At 34.0% G+C, this 17,729-nt stretch overlaps 1 protein-coding gene across 1 annotated transcript in view; it reads right to left on the bottom strand.

The window, feature by feature from the left end:
* The window catches only part of Lrp1b (LDL receptor related protein 1B), a 1,856,415-nt gene that overhangs the window by 1,004,181 nt on the left and 834,505 nt on the right, over positions 1-17,729 (bottom strand). Inside the window, exon 5 of the mRNA XM_058585368.1 lies at positions 15,006-15,134. Within this exon, the coding sequence (XP_058441351.1) occupies positions 15,006-15,134 (129 nt within the window). The remainder of the gene's footprint in view (positions 1-15,005; positions 15,135-17,729) is intronic.

Here is a 17,729-nt window from a genome sequence, read left to right as displayed (position 1 = left end):
TTGTAGTTGGACACAATACCTTTGTTTTATTTTTTATTTTTATGTGGTGCTGAGGATGGAACCCAAGCCCTCATACATGCTAGGTGAGTGCTCTAATGCTGAGCCACAACTCTGGCCCCTAAAAATATTTTCAATATGAATAAAAACTGTCACTTTTAAGGTTTTGTTGAATACTTAATTTTTTTTCATTCAATTATAAGAATGCTAATTTAGTTACTTTTAAGCAATACAAAAATCTGGATTCAGATGCTCATAAATCAATATAAATCTAACAAATATATATGTATATAATTCATTTATAAGTAAATGTACACCCTCTAGTTGTACCATGTTCTGATATCCCTTAATTAAACCTGTAGCTGTGAGCAATTATCTCCAATGAGTGAAGTTCAGCAGGTTCACCTCAATATTTGCAAAGTCCTGGATAAAAGGTTAAATAAAGACTTGGATGTAAAATATATAAAATGAAGTGCCAAAATGAGACTAAAATAGTAAGAAGAAGGAAAATTGTGGTCCATCAGCTCAAAGAATTTATTTCAAACCAATATCCACTTGGAGGTATTCAAGGAGAAAATTTAAATGTTTTAATTTATTTTTATCATACACCAATTAATTAAAGGCTGTAAAAATAAGAAAAAAATGTATGGAGTTAGAGATGATAAGGATGCTAACAAGTTGTAATCAAAAAGCATACAGACTCACATGGGTAGTGAATTACTGCTATATGAAACATAAAGCAATCTATATAAAAAGACTATAAAGTTTTTGTAAAAAAAAAAAAAAAACCTTCTTAGACTATGTAAAGAACAGAAAAAGTTGAATACCATTGGAAGAAAAATATCTAGTTTTTTTTTAAGAGAGGGTATTTTCCATATTATACAATAAACTATAAATCAAAGTCTACCAAACCAAATTCAAGTACCAATTTAATATCATATAAGGGAAAAAAAGATAGAGGTTTTCTTTCTGTATTCTAAAACAATTATTTTTTCCTCAACTCTTTTTATTAGAAAATTTCTATCAAATGAATTATATAAGAATAAGGATCTATTACCAAACATAAAATGAAATATAATATCTTATAAAGGGAAAATAAGACATGGTTAACATGAAAATTAAACTGTGTTAAAAATGGTATTGGGTTTAGCAAGAAAGTATGTATTACTACATCTGTGCTATAACTTCTCTCACACCATCTTTTATTGTCACATGTATTTTTGTTGACTTGTTCTTTGATTGGACAAAATAGTGTTATTAATTTACTTAGTATTTATAAATCTTAGGTATTGAATTGGAATTTGAAAGCAATCAGTAAAATAGTCTACTTTAAGGAAAGATATAATGTAGTAGAAAGATTAAGGTATATTGGAAAGATCTATATTTTTATAATCAAGTTGGTACCTATGTTGAAAGATTCATAGTGTCATTCAGTTTCAAGTAATGTTTACAGACAGTTGCTTAATTGAGTCAAAAGTTTCCTAATGGTGATGACATTTGACCTCAGTCTTCCTTTAATGGAAGAACATGGATTTGACATTCAAAGAGAGAAATAAAGAAATCAGGTGGGAAAAATAACTTTAAAAACACTGGAATATATTGGGAATATACTGACCTCAGTGAAAAGTTTTCTGGTGGGGAGAGCATTCATGACTGATGGAAATTTCTCATAATACTTCTCATGATTTTTTATATTTTAGCAGTAAGATACTATAAAAGCCAGGCTACCTGTTTATTTTTTATTGTATACTCACAGCAGTACCATGAATCAGATGCTAATGCTATCCACATTATAGAAATTAGAAAACTAAGGTATGTAAACATTAAGTAACTTGTTTAAGATCATATAGCTACTGAGAAAAAAGAACTGGATTCAAAATCAGCATTTTTTAGTGGCTGAGAAAGTAAGCTGAAGACAAGCTATACAGGTTAACCAATGTCAAGAAGATAGACATTTTTAATTTGGAGTGCAATGGGAAGCCAGAAGCTCATTTTAGAAAGATGATAACATGATCGAAACTATACTTTAAGAAGGTCAAGTCAGAAATAATATATGGGATACTAATGTCAGTAGGATGCAGTGGAAAGGACAACTAAAATATAGTGGGAAAGATAGATTTTCATTCAACTTTCAGAATTATCTGTTTTTACATTTACTTCTTAATTGGTGCACTGTAATTCATGTCAAATGGGAAGGTAAAATGTAAAAGTTCTCTTACACCCTGTCTTGGTGGTGGTTACTTGGAAAAGAGTAAAGTAAAAGAAAGAAAAAAGATATCTTTGTTCCTGTTTAGACTGATGAAGAGCAGAAAGTAACAATGGCTATATGTGGCCATATTCCTACTGGAAGTAGACTCATCACAGAAATGAAATCCCCAGAGAATCTTCAAAAAACCCCCTTGAAAAGGCTTTAGCACACTAGATTCCATGCATTATATAAAGAGTACTGACAATTTCATTTTTAATTATAAAAAGATACTCCTAAATGTTGAAAAAAGTTGGTAACAAGTGCATCAGATACTGGGATGAGTGAAATAGCATTTTAATTTCTCAGAAAATAGGTAACGAGCACCTAAGTGTGAAGTATTGAGATCTGGGGAGACATGGGTTGATGCAGTGAGGTAGATGTTCTGGAACAGTAGTGATTGTTGGATTGTAGATGATAGGGAGATGGATGGAGTCAAGAATATGTGGCTATTTTAGATTTGGGTGATGGGGACAATGTTGGCATCATTAAAATAAATGGGAAAGAAAGAAATCACAGAGTCAGTTTTAAAAGAACAGGAAGTATTCAGTGTTGGCCCTTTAGACCAGTGGCTAAAACTGTCGGTAATCTTGTCTTTGGCATTACAAAAGACCACTCAAACTACTGACCAACCTGAGTTAACTGTAGATCTTAAAACAATTTAATCATGTTTCCAGTTACACCTTATTAGTGAAAAACTTGTACCTTTCTTTAGAGAAGGTTTCAATTTATAATGTGCTAATTGTCAAGCAATAAAATTCTTTGTAGAAAGAACAGGGAACATTCATTTTATAAGAAGAACAGAAATCAACGATATCATGCCATAGTAATAAAAAGTACAGCCTTCAAATTTTGCACATTTGTCAGAATAACTTTCTCTATTTCATAGACATGGCACACCAGAATAAAGAGAGGCTTCCTCTGTTACTTGAAAACCTTACTTGGCCTGCAGTTATATATTCAATAAATAAATAGAAGTTGGGGGATTGTTAGAGTCTGTAAACAAGTCAAGATGGCGCCTGGCATTTTGCAGAGGGAGTGGTTTGTGAAGTAAGGCCAGTGAACCATTAAGTGTGGAGATTCCTTATTGGTTGACTGCTGTATCTAGTTTATGTTAATTAAGATAAGCTGTGTGTAATGTATATATACCCCTCCGGCCCTACGATAAACCGCTCCCACTCCTGCTGTATCAATGTACACAAGTTGTTCATCACCCCCAGGCTATTTTGCCCAGCCAGCCGGGCTGCAGCAGGGGATATGAATTTGAACTCTCTGAGGTTTTCAAAGATAGTTTAGGCTAGGTGCTGTGGCGAAAGCCTGTAATCCCAGTTGCTTGGAAGGCTGAGGCAGGAGGATGGCAAGTTCAAAGCCAACCTCAGCAAAAGTGAGCACTAAGCAACTCAGATTCTGTCTCTAAATAAAATACTAACAATGGGGCTGGGGATGTGGCTCAGTGGTTGTTGCCCCTGAATTCAATCCCTGGGACCAAAATTAAAAAAAAAAAGAAAAGAAAAAGATATTTTACTGAATTCATAAATATAAAAATGTGCATATATTTAATAAATATAGTGAAATAAATAATATACTGTAATTACTATCACAGAATGGATGAATGAAATTTAACTGATAACAATTAACAGTGCATCTCAAAATCTCAGAGTATCATTAAATCAATTTTTAAGTTATTAAGTGAATATCACAACTAGTTGATAGTCCATGAATAGTTAATTCATTTTAGTTCCTAAGAGGTGGCCAATCGCTACTTTCAGAACTTCTGGTCACCTAGTTTCTAATTATAACCAGCAGGAACTAATTTGTCTATAAGAACACAAATTTTCAACCCAGACATATCCCTCTATGTTATAAATTGGCAATACTTGAATTATAACAAATATTAACTTATTTGAAAATTGGTTCTAAGTAACTCCTATTCATAAAATATTTCATGTTTCAAAATATTTAAAACTCCACATTTAATTTGACTCCTAAAAATAAAATATGGCACCAGCATTAACATTTTTATTTATTTGTTCCACAGATATTTATTGAGACTGGCTAGCTTCTGTAAGGCTCTGCTCTAGATGCCAGAGATAACAGCAGTGAACAAAATTAACTAATCCCTATTTACATTTAACTGGATGAGACAGATGTTAAGCAAATAAACCAATGCTAATGAATATTGTTTGATAGTTAAAAAATTTAATGAAGATAAGTAAAACATACGTATGAGGATGAGTGCTGCCCCTTATAGAGACTAGTGCAAATCAGAATGTATCTGAAAGTTAAAAGCAAAAGGTTTGAGAGAAGGAGAGGGGTCCAAGAAGACTCCAAAACTTTGGCCTGAAAACACTAGGAGAATGGAGACTGACATTTCCCAAGGTGGTAAACACTGAAGAATAGCATTCCTAGGTCAGGGAATCAAGAGGTCAGATCAAGATATGTAGAGCTTGGTATTTCTGCTAAATAACCAAATGGACATACTGAATATACTGTTGAATCTGTGAGTCTGGAGGTTAACACAGAGGTCAAAACTGATGAAAATTTTAAAGTCTCGTCTCTAGATATTTTTGAAGCCAGACAAGAAAGGTGTGTATTTTTAAAGCAATGATTCAGGATGAGAGGACCTAGGAAATCAACAAAAAAAGAAAAGATGTGGAAACAACTGAGTTTTGGGTCATCCTAAAATACTGGCAAAATAAAGATACTGTAGCAAGAAAGGTCAAGAAAAACGCCCAATTAAGTAAGAATGAAATTTGACGAGAGTAGTTCTTTAAAAGAACAAATATTCTGGTGATTGCCTGTAATTCCAGGGACTAGGGAGGCTGAGGTAGGAGGATTGCGTGTTCAAGGTCAACCTCAGCAACTTAGTGAGGGGCTAAGCAACTTAATGAGACCCTGTGTCAAAATAAATAATGGAAAAGGCTGGGGATGTGGTTCACTGGTTAAGCATCCCTGTGTTCAATTCACTGGTAGAGGTCACTGGTGACCTTACCAATAAGTACAAACGCATACTAAGAATAAGGTAAGAATCATGGAGGTGAGTTCAAGAGAAGGAGGGTAATAAGGAGTATTGCTGTTATGAGAAAAGAAAAGTGGAGTCGTATGTAGTTGGAGATAAAAGGGGATTAAAGGAAATATTTTCACATCATCTTTACAGCTGTAGGAAAATGATGTATACTGAAGGAAATGATGCAAAGGAATGAAAAATATTAGTGATTTCAAGGAATAAGAAAAATAATTGTGTGAAACTAATCTTGAAACAGGTGAGAGAAGATGGGATTGGTTTACAATTGCAGGACTAATCTTTAATAGGATAAAAATCAGCATTTGTTTTTGAATTCAGGGTGGAAAGATTGGTTCTAGATTCACACAGACGGGAAGATTGATGGAGTTGGAATGAGAAAGTTCTCTTTTAATTGCTGTCTTTTTTTCAGGGAAATATTAAATAAGATCATCATCTTAAGAATAAGGAGGAGGGAGGTAAACATGAAAACTCATTATCTACAGGAGGGAGAAAAGGTCATTTAATCTATTTCACTTTTTTTTTTCTGACAGGGCTGCCAAATGATGTAAAAGAATAACGTATATTTAAGATCGCAATTGTCTACATTGCTATTATAGAGATAGATTAAGTACTTTAAATTCTCAATGCTGATGATATACCAAACTTCTGGCTATGTTACAGGATATGTTCTTTGTAATTTAATGGTGTGTTGTTCTAAAACTCCAGAGTATTAAAATATAATTTATTTAGTAATGTGGTCAGGATGATATTTCACGGAAGGCACAGGCAGAATCAGTGCTATGTGAGTCTTAGTGCTAAGTCTTAGTGCTCATACATTTAAAAGCAAAATCAATATAACAGATTTCCTCTTCTCATGACTAAAAGACTCTTGGCAGCTTGACTAGAGGGAATATGCAGAATATTAGTTATTCCAGTCAAGGGAAAGTATGATCTCCATGGAACAGAGTGTCCATTGGACACTCTAACTCATATCATTACTCCAGATAGTTTTATTCCCTGTTGATTAAAATTGATACAAGCCATGGCTTGAAGTTTCTTTGAAAAAAAAAAAAAAGAAAAAGAAAAACAAACCAACTAACTCCACAAAGATCACCATCTTTTTTCTTTAAAGAAAAGATTATTCTGTCAGCTTCTTGGTTATTAATTTTCTCTTTCTTGGGGATTTCAGTACTTATGGACATCTACATTTTTCCCAAATAAAGGAATATGCATTTGTATATCCTTGCCTCATCTATGTAAACACTTGTAATTTATATGAATCTGAATGTGATTCATTTCTTTTTATTTTTCCTGGGATTTATCCAATTTCATATTAAGAAAAGAGACTTAATTGTAAGAAAGATATGCTTTATTGAACACTGTACACTGAGGATTTAATTAGTAGCTTGACTATTCCATAAAACATTAAGTAACATGATAGAAATGTGTGCCTATATGCCATTTCATTTGTAAAATCAGTTTATTTAATGTCAAATCTAAAGCCTTTAAATATAGTCATGTAATTATTCATGCCCAAAGTAGTCCTCAGCTACATTTCTATAAAGATATAAATCATAAAGATAGTGAGAGATAGTCTATGAAAATATCAGACATGGAAAGAATGCCTATGAGTAAATGGAAGGTGTGATAACACATCAGACCCCATGATTGTGTTCTCTATTCCCAGTCTTGCAACTCCATTGCTAGAGAAAAAAGATTAGAAATGTCAAGAAAGGTGCTAGACTGTGAAGACGATGTCCTCTAGCAAAACACAAACAAACAAAAAGTTTGAAGCCAGCATAGAATATTCATGAGGAGTTTTTACACTCCAACAGTATCATACTAATTAACAGTGTTTGGGTAGGGAAAAAAAATGTGTAATTTGGGTGATGGCAATGCCAGCAGAAATCCTTGCCTTTCCTTTCCATGGAATTTAATTCCCAACTCAGTGATGAGCCAGAGAAGGGATGAGTTAAGAATAACTCCATAAAACAGAGAAATATTTTCAATGGACAAGTTCCCAAGCCAAGATTTCAAAGGCATCCTGCGAAGTTCTAGAATTTCTACAGGCAGAGGCTTAGGCAATATAGTCTGATGGTAGATAGTTTTGCCCTGCAGCCCCATATTTGCCCAGGTAGCACACATTCCATTTGGATATTGGTTTGTCTCAAAGAGAGACATTAGTGGAGAAGACAAAATAAAGGAGATTTTGCAGAGCTTCCCGAACTACTTCTTGAGGCCATTACTGTACCGAAACTAGAGTCAGTCCTGAATATTAGGAAAAAGCTGGCAAAACGTGTTTCTCCTTTGAATCCCTGCCAGTTTTCTGAGTCTTCTATTCTTGATTCTCAACATCCCAGTACCCTCAATCTGCTTTTTAAATGATTGAGAAATTTCTAAAGCATTTATTTTATTTTTTTTAATTGTTTTTTTATTGGTTGTTCAAAACATTACAAAGCTCTTGACATATCATATTTCATACATTTGATTCAAGTGGGTTTTGAACTCCCAATTTTACCCCAAATACAGATTGCAGAATCACATCGGTTACACATCCACATTTTTACATAATGCCCTATTAGTAACTGTTGTACTCTGTTACCTTTCCTATCCTCTACTATCTCCCCTCCCCTCCCCTCCCATCTTCTCTCTCTACCCCATCTACTGTAATTCATTTCTCTCCTTGTTTATTTTCCCATTCCCCTCACAACCTCTTATATGTAATTTTGTATAACAGTGAGGGTCTCCCTCCATTACCATGCAATTTCCCTTTTCTCTCCCTTTCCCTCCCACCTCATGTATCTGTTTAATGTTAATCTTTTCTTCCTGCTCTTCCTCCCTGCTTTAACAAGCAGTTGTCAAGTGCCTACTGTATTCCAGGCATGAAGCTATTTTTTTTCTGCAATTTACTATTTATCATAGTGTTCATAATTTCACCAATGTTTGTGTATCATACTAAAGAAAAACTAATCTGTATTACTATGATAGTGCAGGTCTACTAAGCTCACTCCTAGCTAAAAGCCTTTACATATACCATCATATCATGAAGTGCCATTCACAGTTGTGGCCCAATAAAAAGACAAATTATGCCACAACTAAACCTCTGCTCTATAAAACAAAAACAAAAACAAAAAAACTAAAAACAAACACTGAATGGTATATATTTGCATATCTTTCATTTTTCAGGAAGTCATTGTTATTCAGATGGTGTTCTGAAAAGATTTGATACATTAGTCTCATAAATTACAAAGGTTAGTATGATTTAATTTTTTACCCTTCTGATCCTACCTACCCTATAATTTGATATAGGGCTCGTTCTAAAAATAGCAAGAGAAGAGCTTTTTTTTTTTTTTTCTGGGTATACTGGAGATTGAACTCAGGGGTGCTCTATCACTGTACATTTTGAGATGAGGTCTCACTAATTTGCTTAGGTCCTTACTCAACTGCAGAGGCTGGTCTCAAATATACAGTCCTCCTGCCTTGTTCTCCCAAGTCACTGGAATTATAGGAGTGCATGATCACATACAGCAGAAAGAACTTTTAATAACTGAATACTAAACATACTGTAGCACTGATGAGAGAATGAGAATGTGAGGCAGAGGTTTGTTTTTTTGCTATACAGAAACTTCTTATTTCTCTACAATCTGATCCAGCCCTGGCAGCAAATGCAGGTGATTCTTCCACCACCCCACCAAAAAAAAAATTACACTATGTATTAGTAGATATTAAATTATCCCTAGAATTTTGAAGTAGGAAAATGTCTTTTTAAGAATCATAGCAAAAAACCAAAAACAAAAACAGCATGTAATACAAAAACATTCCCTCCCTAACATTGTCTAGGAGTAATGCCTTGGATTATACAGGGATGATGATTCCTATTATTACAGTGAAGTATTCTATTGTGTAAATAGTCCTTTTTTTTCTTTCATTTTTTTCTCCTGAATCAATGAACATTAACATATAAGCTGTAATAGAACCCTGAAGTTATCTAATAGTCTCATCTTTCACTGTTCTCGTTGCTACACATCACAGAGATATACTCTTAGGGTGCCCTTTGATACTGCCTCTACAGTGATGAGCATAAAATTTACAATTCTTTGTACAGTGCAACTATTTCAGTATAATCAGTAGAGCCCTAGTGGTCTGGGAGAATTTGTATGCTGAGGTAAATGCCTGCAGGTTAGCAAGTGGTTGGATCTTGGAAAGTATAGTCCAATGAGCCTGAATTTGTCAGGAGGAAAGCTGCCAACAGTTTTTCAGTTAAAATGATCATTATTACTTTTTTCCCCTACTGTTTCTACATAAGCCTGCTTTCAGCCCCAGGTGCCCACAACCAATATATATTTCCTGGTCAAAATCAGTCTCAGTTAAAAAGAAGAAAATTGTATTGAGGGCTGGGGATGTAGCCCAGTTGTAGAGCACTTCCATGTGAGAGGGCCTGAGTTCAATATCCAGTACTTCCAAAATAAAATAAAGTTATATTGAAAACTAAAACTTTTATTTTCAAATACATTGTCATTATTAGAACTATATTCTCAAAGTAAAAATTTGCAGGAAATTTACTTTGTACCTGTAAATGGTTGTCTTAACATATTTTTTTCTGAATGAAAAGTCTATTTAATTAGAAAATTACTAGCTTTTTAAATGTATTCCATTCCAAAGTAATGAACACTTGCCTCATAAAATGTGATTTTAAAATTTTATTATGTCTTCTTCTATATGATAGAATTATTAAAATGCATACATTTAAATTGAAGTTATTTTTTTAATGTATGATTTAGACTTCCTTTCTTTGGGGAAATACTTTTTCTGTGTCAATAAATATACAATTTCAAGTGTACAGTTTGACTAGATTACCTTTGAAGTTCTTCCAACTCTGAAATGGTCGACTCTATTTTAGTAGTCAGAGTCAACCTTAGTTAAGTGTAGAAAGAAAAAAAAATGTTACATGAATTAATAGGAATAAAAAGCCTTCCCATCTGACATTAATCTTTGCTCCTGCATCTGCCACAGTGACTAAAATTCCCTCTCTCTAACCAGGATTATGTCTTAAAGATGCTCATAAGGCTTATACGTTTTACTTGGGTTCAGGTATTATATTATAAAGCTGATATATGCAACTAATTTAGATTAAAATACCTAATTACTATCAATGGTCACATTGAAAATAAGACCCTATAGGAATGCTTTGAGGTAAATAGTGAAAAGAAAACATGATATTAATTTATGATGAATGACTTCAACACCTTCATAAGCAGGTTACTGCCAATTGATTGTGCCTATTCACATAAAGACCCACTTCTAGGAACTTTGATCTCATCTATCATTTTGTATAGTCCTTGCAGATCCCACTTCCTGGTTCTAGTTCTAGCTTCTCATTGCATCATCTGGGTTTGAAGATCTTTTACACAAATCCAGTATCTTATTCATACCATTCTGGCCTCCCCTATTTTCCCACAATCCCCAGCAGCTGAAAGCCTAGGATCTGGCTTGATTCAGAGAATGTCAGGTTCTAGAGTCCAATAGGATGGCATTGTAGGAAAAAAAAGGTTAAAAGAGGGGCCAATCTCAGTCAGTTAACCAAAAGCAGGACTGGAAGAAGCTTCAGACAATATAAGTTTAACTTATAATATTTTCCTAGTGCTAGTAACACAATGATATAACAAAATCACCACAAGATTTTATAACCTGATTCATTAACTGGAAGTTTACATAACACCAAAGCCAAAAAGTTCCTCTGGTGCATTTTCTATAAATACAACTAAAACAAAACTGATAGTTTTCCCCCTGAATTATACAATGCATTGGATATGCATGTGACCCCCAGTACTAGTTAGTGTTTTTATAGACTTATGTTCATATTACTAGCAATTCAGTTTCCTTCAACTATAAACTACAACATTCCCATAACAACTGTGTAGTTACCAAACTTTGTTGATCAATAATGTAACCAAGTTAAGGACCTAGAGGTGAAGTGATTTGTATATTTCATCACCAATTCTAGTCATCAAATGCCCTTGATGTAGAAAGGCGATATCATGTACCATTCTTCTCTGGTGACATATCAATGTCAGACAACCTGCTTGTGTAGAAGAAGAGGAAGGGCTTCTTGGTGTTGGGTTTATCACACTGCATTCTCCCAGAGTATCCATAGCAATATTGTGTGAATCAATAGGCAAAACAAGAACAAGCCTTTTACTTCCTCAGTCCATCAGTATAATAATTCAGAATTCTTAGTGTTGAGAAAAAGGGGAGCATATAATATAACCAAATTTTCTCCAGGATTTCTCTCTAAAGTAAGTAAGACTTCATAAGCAACAAGTCAGTAATTCCAAGAAGTAAAAGATGGCTTCTTTCTCTGAGATTTTCTACATAAGTATGTTTTCTAAATGATAAAGTATACTATTTCAGGGAAATTGCTGAACATAAAATGAGTTTATATGTAAAGAGAGCCAGCAGCAACAGCTTGCTGAGCAAATTCAATGCTTTGCTCAATTTGGCTTCAGAAACAAGAATTCTACCCCATGCCTAATTCACCGAGGGCTACTAAGGGATTGGAGGAGGGAAAACATTCATTAATTTATCAATGCATTATAATTTGAAGATGACTGATATGAAATCAGAATTAAGGAAATTTATTGATTCTTGGTTTTAATTCCTGTGCTATGGGTGTCTTATTAAGGAAATAGGGGCCTAGCCCCACATGATAGAGATTAGGGCCTACTTTTTCTTCTATTAGATGCAGAGTCTCTGGTTTAATTCCTAGATACTTGATCCATTTTGAGTTAACTTTTGTGCATGGTGGGAGATAGGGATTCAATTTCATTTTGTTGCATATGGATTTCCAGTTTTCCCAGCACCATTTGTTGAAGATACTCTACTTTCTCCAGTGCATGCTTTTAGCAACTTTGTCTAATATAAAGTAGTTGTAGTTTTGTGGGTTAGTATCTGTGTCCTCTATCCTGTACCATTGGTACACCAGTCTGTTTTGTTGCCAGTACCATGCTGTTTTTGGTACTATTGCTCTGTAGCATATAGTTTAAGGTCTGGTATAGCGGTACCACCTGTTTCACCCTTCCTGCTTAGAATTGCCTTAGCTATTCTCGGTCTTTTATTTTTCCAGATGAATTTCATAATCAACAAATGGGATAAACTCAAACTACAAAGTTTTTTCTCAGCAAGAGAAATAATATGTGAGGTATATAGGGAGCCTACATCCTGGGAACAAATTTTTACCCCTCACTCATCAGATACAGCTCTAATCTCTAGGGTATACAAAGAACTCAAAAAGCTAAACACCACAAATAAATAAATAACCCAATCAACAAATGGGCCAAGTACCTGAACAGATATTTCTCAGAAGAGGATATACAATCAATCAACAAATACATGAAAAAAAAAAAAAAAAAAAAAACCTCATCATCTCTAGCAATCAGAGAAATGCAAATTAAAACTACTCTAAGATACCATCTCACTCCAATAAGAATGGCAGCCATGATGAAGACAAACAACAACAAATGCTGGCGAGGATACAGGGAAAAGAGTACACTCATACACTGCTGGTGGGACTGCAAATTGGTGCAGGCAATTTGGAAAGCAATATGGAGATTTCTTGGAAAGCTGGGAATGGAACCACCATTTGACCCAGGTATTCCTCTTCTTGTACTATACCCAAAAGACTTAAAAACAGCATACTACAGGGACACAGCCACATCAATGTTTATAGCAGCACAATTCACAATAGTTAGACTGTGGAGCCAACCTAGATAACCTTCGATGGAGGAATGGATAAAAAAAAATGTGGCATATATACACAATGGAATATTTCTCAGCACTAAAAAATAATAAGATCATGACATTTGCAGGGAAATGGATGGCATTAGAGCAGATTATGCTAAGTGAAGTTAGCCAATCCCAGAAAAGCAAATGCTGAATGTCTTCTCTGATATAAGGGAGGTGACTCAAAATGGGGAAGAGAGAAAGAGCATGGGAAGAAGATTACCTCTACATAGGGAAGAGGGGTGGGAGGAGATAGGGAGGGAGAAAGGGAATTGCATGGATGGTGGAAGGAGACCCTCATTGTTATACAAAATACATGTATGAAGATGTGAGAAAAAAAAAAGAATAGCATTACCCTAGATTAGGTAGAGAGAAGTGATGGGAGGGGAGGGGAGGGGTTGGGGAGATAGGAAGGATAGTAGAATGAAACAGACATTATTATTACTGTGTGTATATATGTGACTGCATGACTACTGTGATTCTGCAACCTGTATACTCAGAAAAATGAGATATTATATCCCATCTGATTCAAATGTATGATATGTCAAGGTCATTGTACTGTCATGTGTAACCAATTAAAACAAATTACAAAATAAGAATTAAGGGAATTTCGAAGAAGGCAGATGGAATACCACATGTAGTAGTAGTCTTCCCAAGCAACTTCAACCCATCAAAAAAAAATAAGTATCTTCCTATAGTTTTTAGTACATCTCAAAGCTATTTTAGCTGATCAAAAATATGTACTAAGAGTTTAATGAAGATGAAAACTATGTAGAAACCAAAAACATTTATTCACAGGTAAGTAGCAAAAGGCAGTTTTGAAATATAAAATTCAAACATTGAAAAGTGGAGTGCTCAGCCAGCTGTGGTGGTGCACACCTGTAATCCCAGTGGCTCAGGAGGATCATAAGTTCAAAGCTAGCCTCAGCAAAGGTGAGATGCTAAGCAACTCAGTGAAACCCTATCTCTAAATAAAACACAAAAACAGGCTCAGGGATGTGGCTCAGTGGTTGAGTGCCCCTGAGTTCAATCTCAAATACTTTGCCCCCCAAACAAAGTGAAGCACTCATTTTGGTACTTTTAATTAGAAAAAAATCTTCATTCCTTTTTCTTTCCTTTCCTCCCTTTCTTTCTTTATGTTATTCTGGAGAAATCATATGGTAAGCAAACAGATACCTAAATGAGTATTTTAAAATGGTAATGTCATAAGGAAAACAGAACTTGGATCATAGCAATACAGTAGGTGTTTATAAATAAATTCAACTGGCAAATATAATGTTAGAGAGGGTGTTCACCTTTAAATAGAATAGATAAGAAAGGTCATTCTGAAATTGGACATTTTAGCTGGGAATTGACTGATAAGAAGGAGATATTAAGGTGAATATTATAGGTAAAAACTGCAGCCAGACAAAATGGAAAGTGAAATGACCTCAAGCAAGACCAACCTAGTTGAAGAAGAAGGAAACAAGTATGGTTGGTACTGATGAAGAAAGGGAGAGCAGAGAGAGGTGAAATTATAAAGAGGAATTGCCTGATAATTAGGCCCTTATAGTTCATATTTTATTCTCAGGATGGGAGAAAGTTATTGAGAGATTTTACAGGAGAGAAGAATATTATCTGGTTTATTGGTTAGCAGATAACTTTATCATGTGAAGGATGAATTTTGTAGGCAAAGTAGGAGCTCATGGAAACCTGTTAGGAATCCTATCTTACTATTCCAGGAAAGAGATGGGTAATTCAAACCAATTAATCCATCTTTTTGCAGCAGGTTTTGGCTAATTAGAAACTTCCTGTAATGGAAGGAGTTTTATAATAATCAGTGACAGCTGAAAGAAGGGCTCTAGATTTCTAACTATGGATCAGTGTATAGAAATGAAGGAACCTCTACCCTTCCAAATCCATATTGCTATACTTCATTTCTAATGAAAAGAAACTGTGTAAAGGAAACAAGGAATTCGGGACAAAAAAAAAATCACTTACCATTTTTGGCTTTGCAAGACCGGTTGTCTGGCTGCATTAGATAGCCCTCCACACAACTGCAAGCATAGGAGCCATGTGTATTTATGCAGGTCTGGCTGCAGGTACCATAAATAGCACATTCGTCTCGATCTAAAAGGAAAATTGGCATCATTTCTAAGCAACATAACTCTTAGACATTTTTATTTCTCCTTGAAGAATGCATGTATGTTTGAACTTTGGAAACAGACTCTTGCTTATGAAAGGAAGCACTAACACCAATATGACTTTTCAAGACCACACTAACTGAAATTCAAGTTCATTGTTGCTTTAATATTTACAAAGAAAAAAATGATCAAATTTAATATCAAATCATTTGTTAAATACAAGTTTTGCATTTGTGATGGGTAGGCAAGAAGTCCTTGGTTATTTTGGTCAAGGTATGACATACACTGCAATTAATATTTATTGAATAGTTCCAGTGTTCATAACCAGTCTTTTACTATTTTAACAAAGAATCAGTCTTGTGACATGGTTTTCAATCTACAGATTTAATAAGAGTTCTGAGCCAAGCTATGTAAATCACCCTCACTAATTTAGAAAGGGGAAACTATCAAGCACTTATTGAAACCAGACATTTTAATTAAATTTTATTTGAATATCTTACTTCCTTCCTCTACCATCTAGTTTAAATCTCCATAAACAGCAGATGTTTAATGATTCTTAACTGACCAATGAAACAAAAAGACATCTTGTCATACTTAATTTTTTAGACAGATGTATATTCAGTCTGACCTATGTACCAACCTCTGTACTAATCCCAGAATAAAATAGAATTGAAAAAAAAAAAAAACTTGTGTTGTGTCCTTAAATGATACAAGTTCAGTGAGATATTATTTTGATACTATGCATTTCTTTATTGTAAAGGCATATCCTAATAATAAGACAATCCGAGAGAAGGAAGTACATTTGCTTGGGCCTGGAGGGAGAATACTAAGTGGAAACTTCATATCAAAAAACAAAAACAAGAAAGGATTGATAAAAAGGAACATTTTAGTTAAATACAATACAATGTAAAAGACATTGGGATGATGTAGTATGGGTTTCATAGAAGCGCAAGGAATCAAGTACAGTAAAGGTGTATTAGGGCAAGTAGCAGGAGATGAGAATGGGAAAATAATTTGAGGAACAGATAATAAAGCAAAGAAGAAAAGATCAAATTTAATATCAAATAATTTTTTAAATACAAGTTTTACTTGCATTTGTGATGGGTAGGCAAGAAATCTACCCTACTGAACCAAAAGGGGTATATTAAACAAAGGCAATGGAAAAGTAAAAAAATTAGATAAGCCATATAATCAACTTTGCATTCTCAACCAAAACAAGTTCGGATGAAAAGATGGATTGGTCAATGTAAAGAACAGATCCTGGAAAGTTAATTAAGTTGTTAGATATGAAGAAAAGGGAATAAACTCTAAGATTTACACAATTAAAATAGATAAGGTTTAAAACTGTTTGGAAGTGATGGATATGAATGGTGGTTCAATTTTGCAATAGAGAATATAGGAGTGTGGATTTGAGTAGAGATATGATGAGAGGGGATAATGACTTTGATTTGATTATGTTAAGCTTGAGGTGTCCAGAGAGCATTTCTCAGTAAATGTGTAATAAGCAATTGACAATACTGGACTGTTAATATAGACTAAGATCTGTTCTATATCATTTGGGACTCAATAGCATATAAATAATAAATTTAAACAAACAGAAAATGGTTATTTCTATAGAGAAATGGAAATTAAGGAAAAAAATAATAATTTGGCTGGAGTAAATTGTTATCAGGTGCTGATGTGGAAAGGGCAGGCCAGAAAAAGGAGTCCATGAGCCTCCTATGTAGGAGACTTCATGACTAATTCAGGAAGAGTTAAGAAAAGAAGAACTTTTCAAGATTATCAAAATGTTTAAAAGGATTATATGCAATGAATTATATGCAATGAAGAAATTCAACAAAATAAAGATTGAATTCTCATTTGGATTCCTCGATTAGGAGAATAGGACACTTATGTTTTGATCCTGGTAGTGTAGAATTTTCTTGTTGTTATATAAAATCTTTATCTATCAAGCTTTCAAATAATTCCACTATACACACAAATATATTGTTTCAGTGGATTTTACCTGACAGTTTTGTGGGACTCTAGAAAGAGTTGAATGTCACTCTGGGTTGATGAGTATGGAATGAAGAAAGTTGCCATATGATCTCAAACTTATGCTTTATGTATATAAATGGGAGGTGGAGTTTGTAGTGAAGATAATCAAGAACACTGGTGCTCTGGGAAAGTCCAGATAAACTGAAAAGGCTGTAAAAGTACTTAGGGAATAAAATTGATGATTTTCACTAGTCTCAACTAGATCTGAAGGAAATAGAAAGTTTAAAGGTGTTTGACTTTTGTTATAATATTAGAAGCCACATAATAGGAATGAAGGATTGAGACATAAAATTGAAATAACAAAATTGAGAATGTAAGTACAGTCAGTTGTTAAACATCTCAAATAATAAAGAAGAGATGGGGACAGGAATGAGGCTATAAGAAGAAGCAGTATCTAATGTAGATGTTTGCATGTTTCTTGTTTTATTTTGCATGTATTTTTTATGGGAGAAATGTGAACTTATGTATTGACTACAATGTGAGACAGTGAAAGAACATTATTTAAACATACAGAAGAGGTGAAAATTAATGGACTAAGATAAGA

The sequence above is a fragment of the Marmota monax genome, unplaced genomic scaffold (assembly GCF_021218885.2).
Source record: "Marmota monax isolate L192 unplaced genomic scaffold, Marmota_monax_Labrador192_F-V1.1 WCK01_AAM20220418_F8-fsc00034, whole genome shotgun sequence".
Classification (NCBI taxonomy): domain Eukaryota; kingdom Metazoa; phylum Chordata; class Mammalia; order Rodentia; family Sciuridae; genus Marmota; species Marmota monax.
The sequence above is the reverse complement of the archived record's forward strand: the minus strand, read 5'-3'. Positions and strand labels throughout refer to the sequence as shown.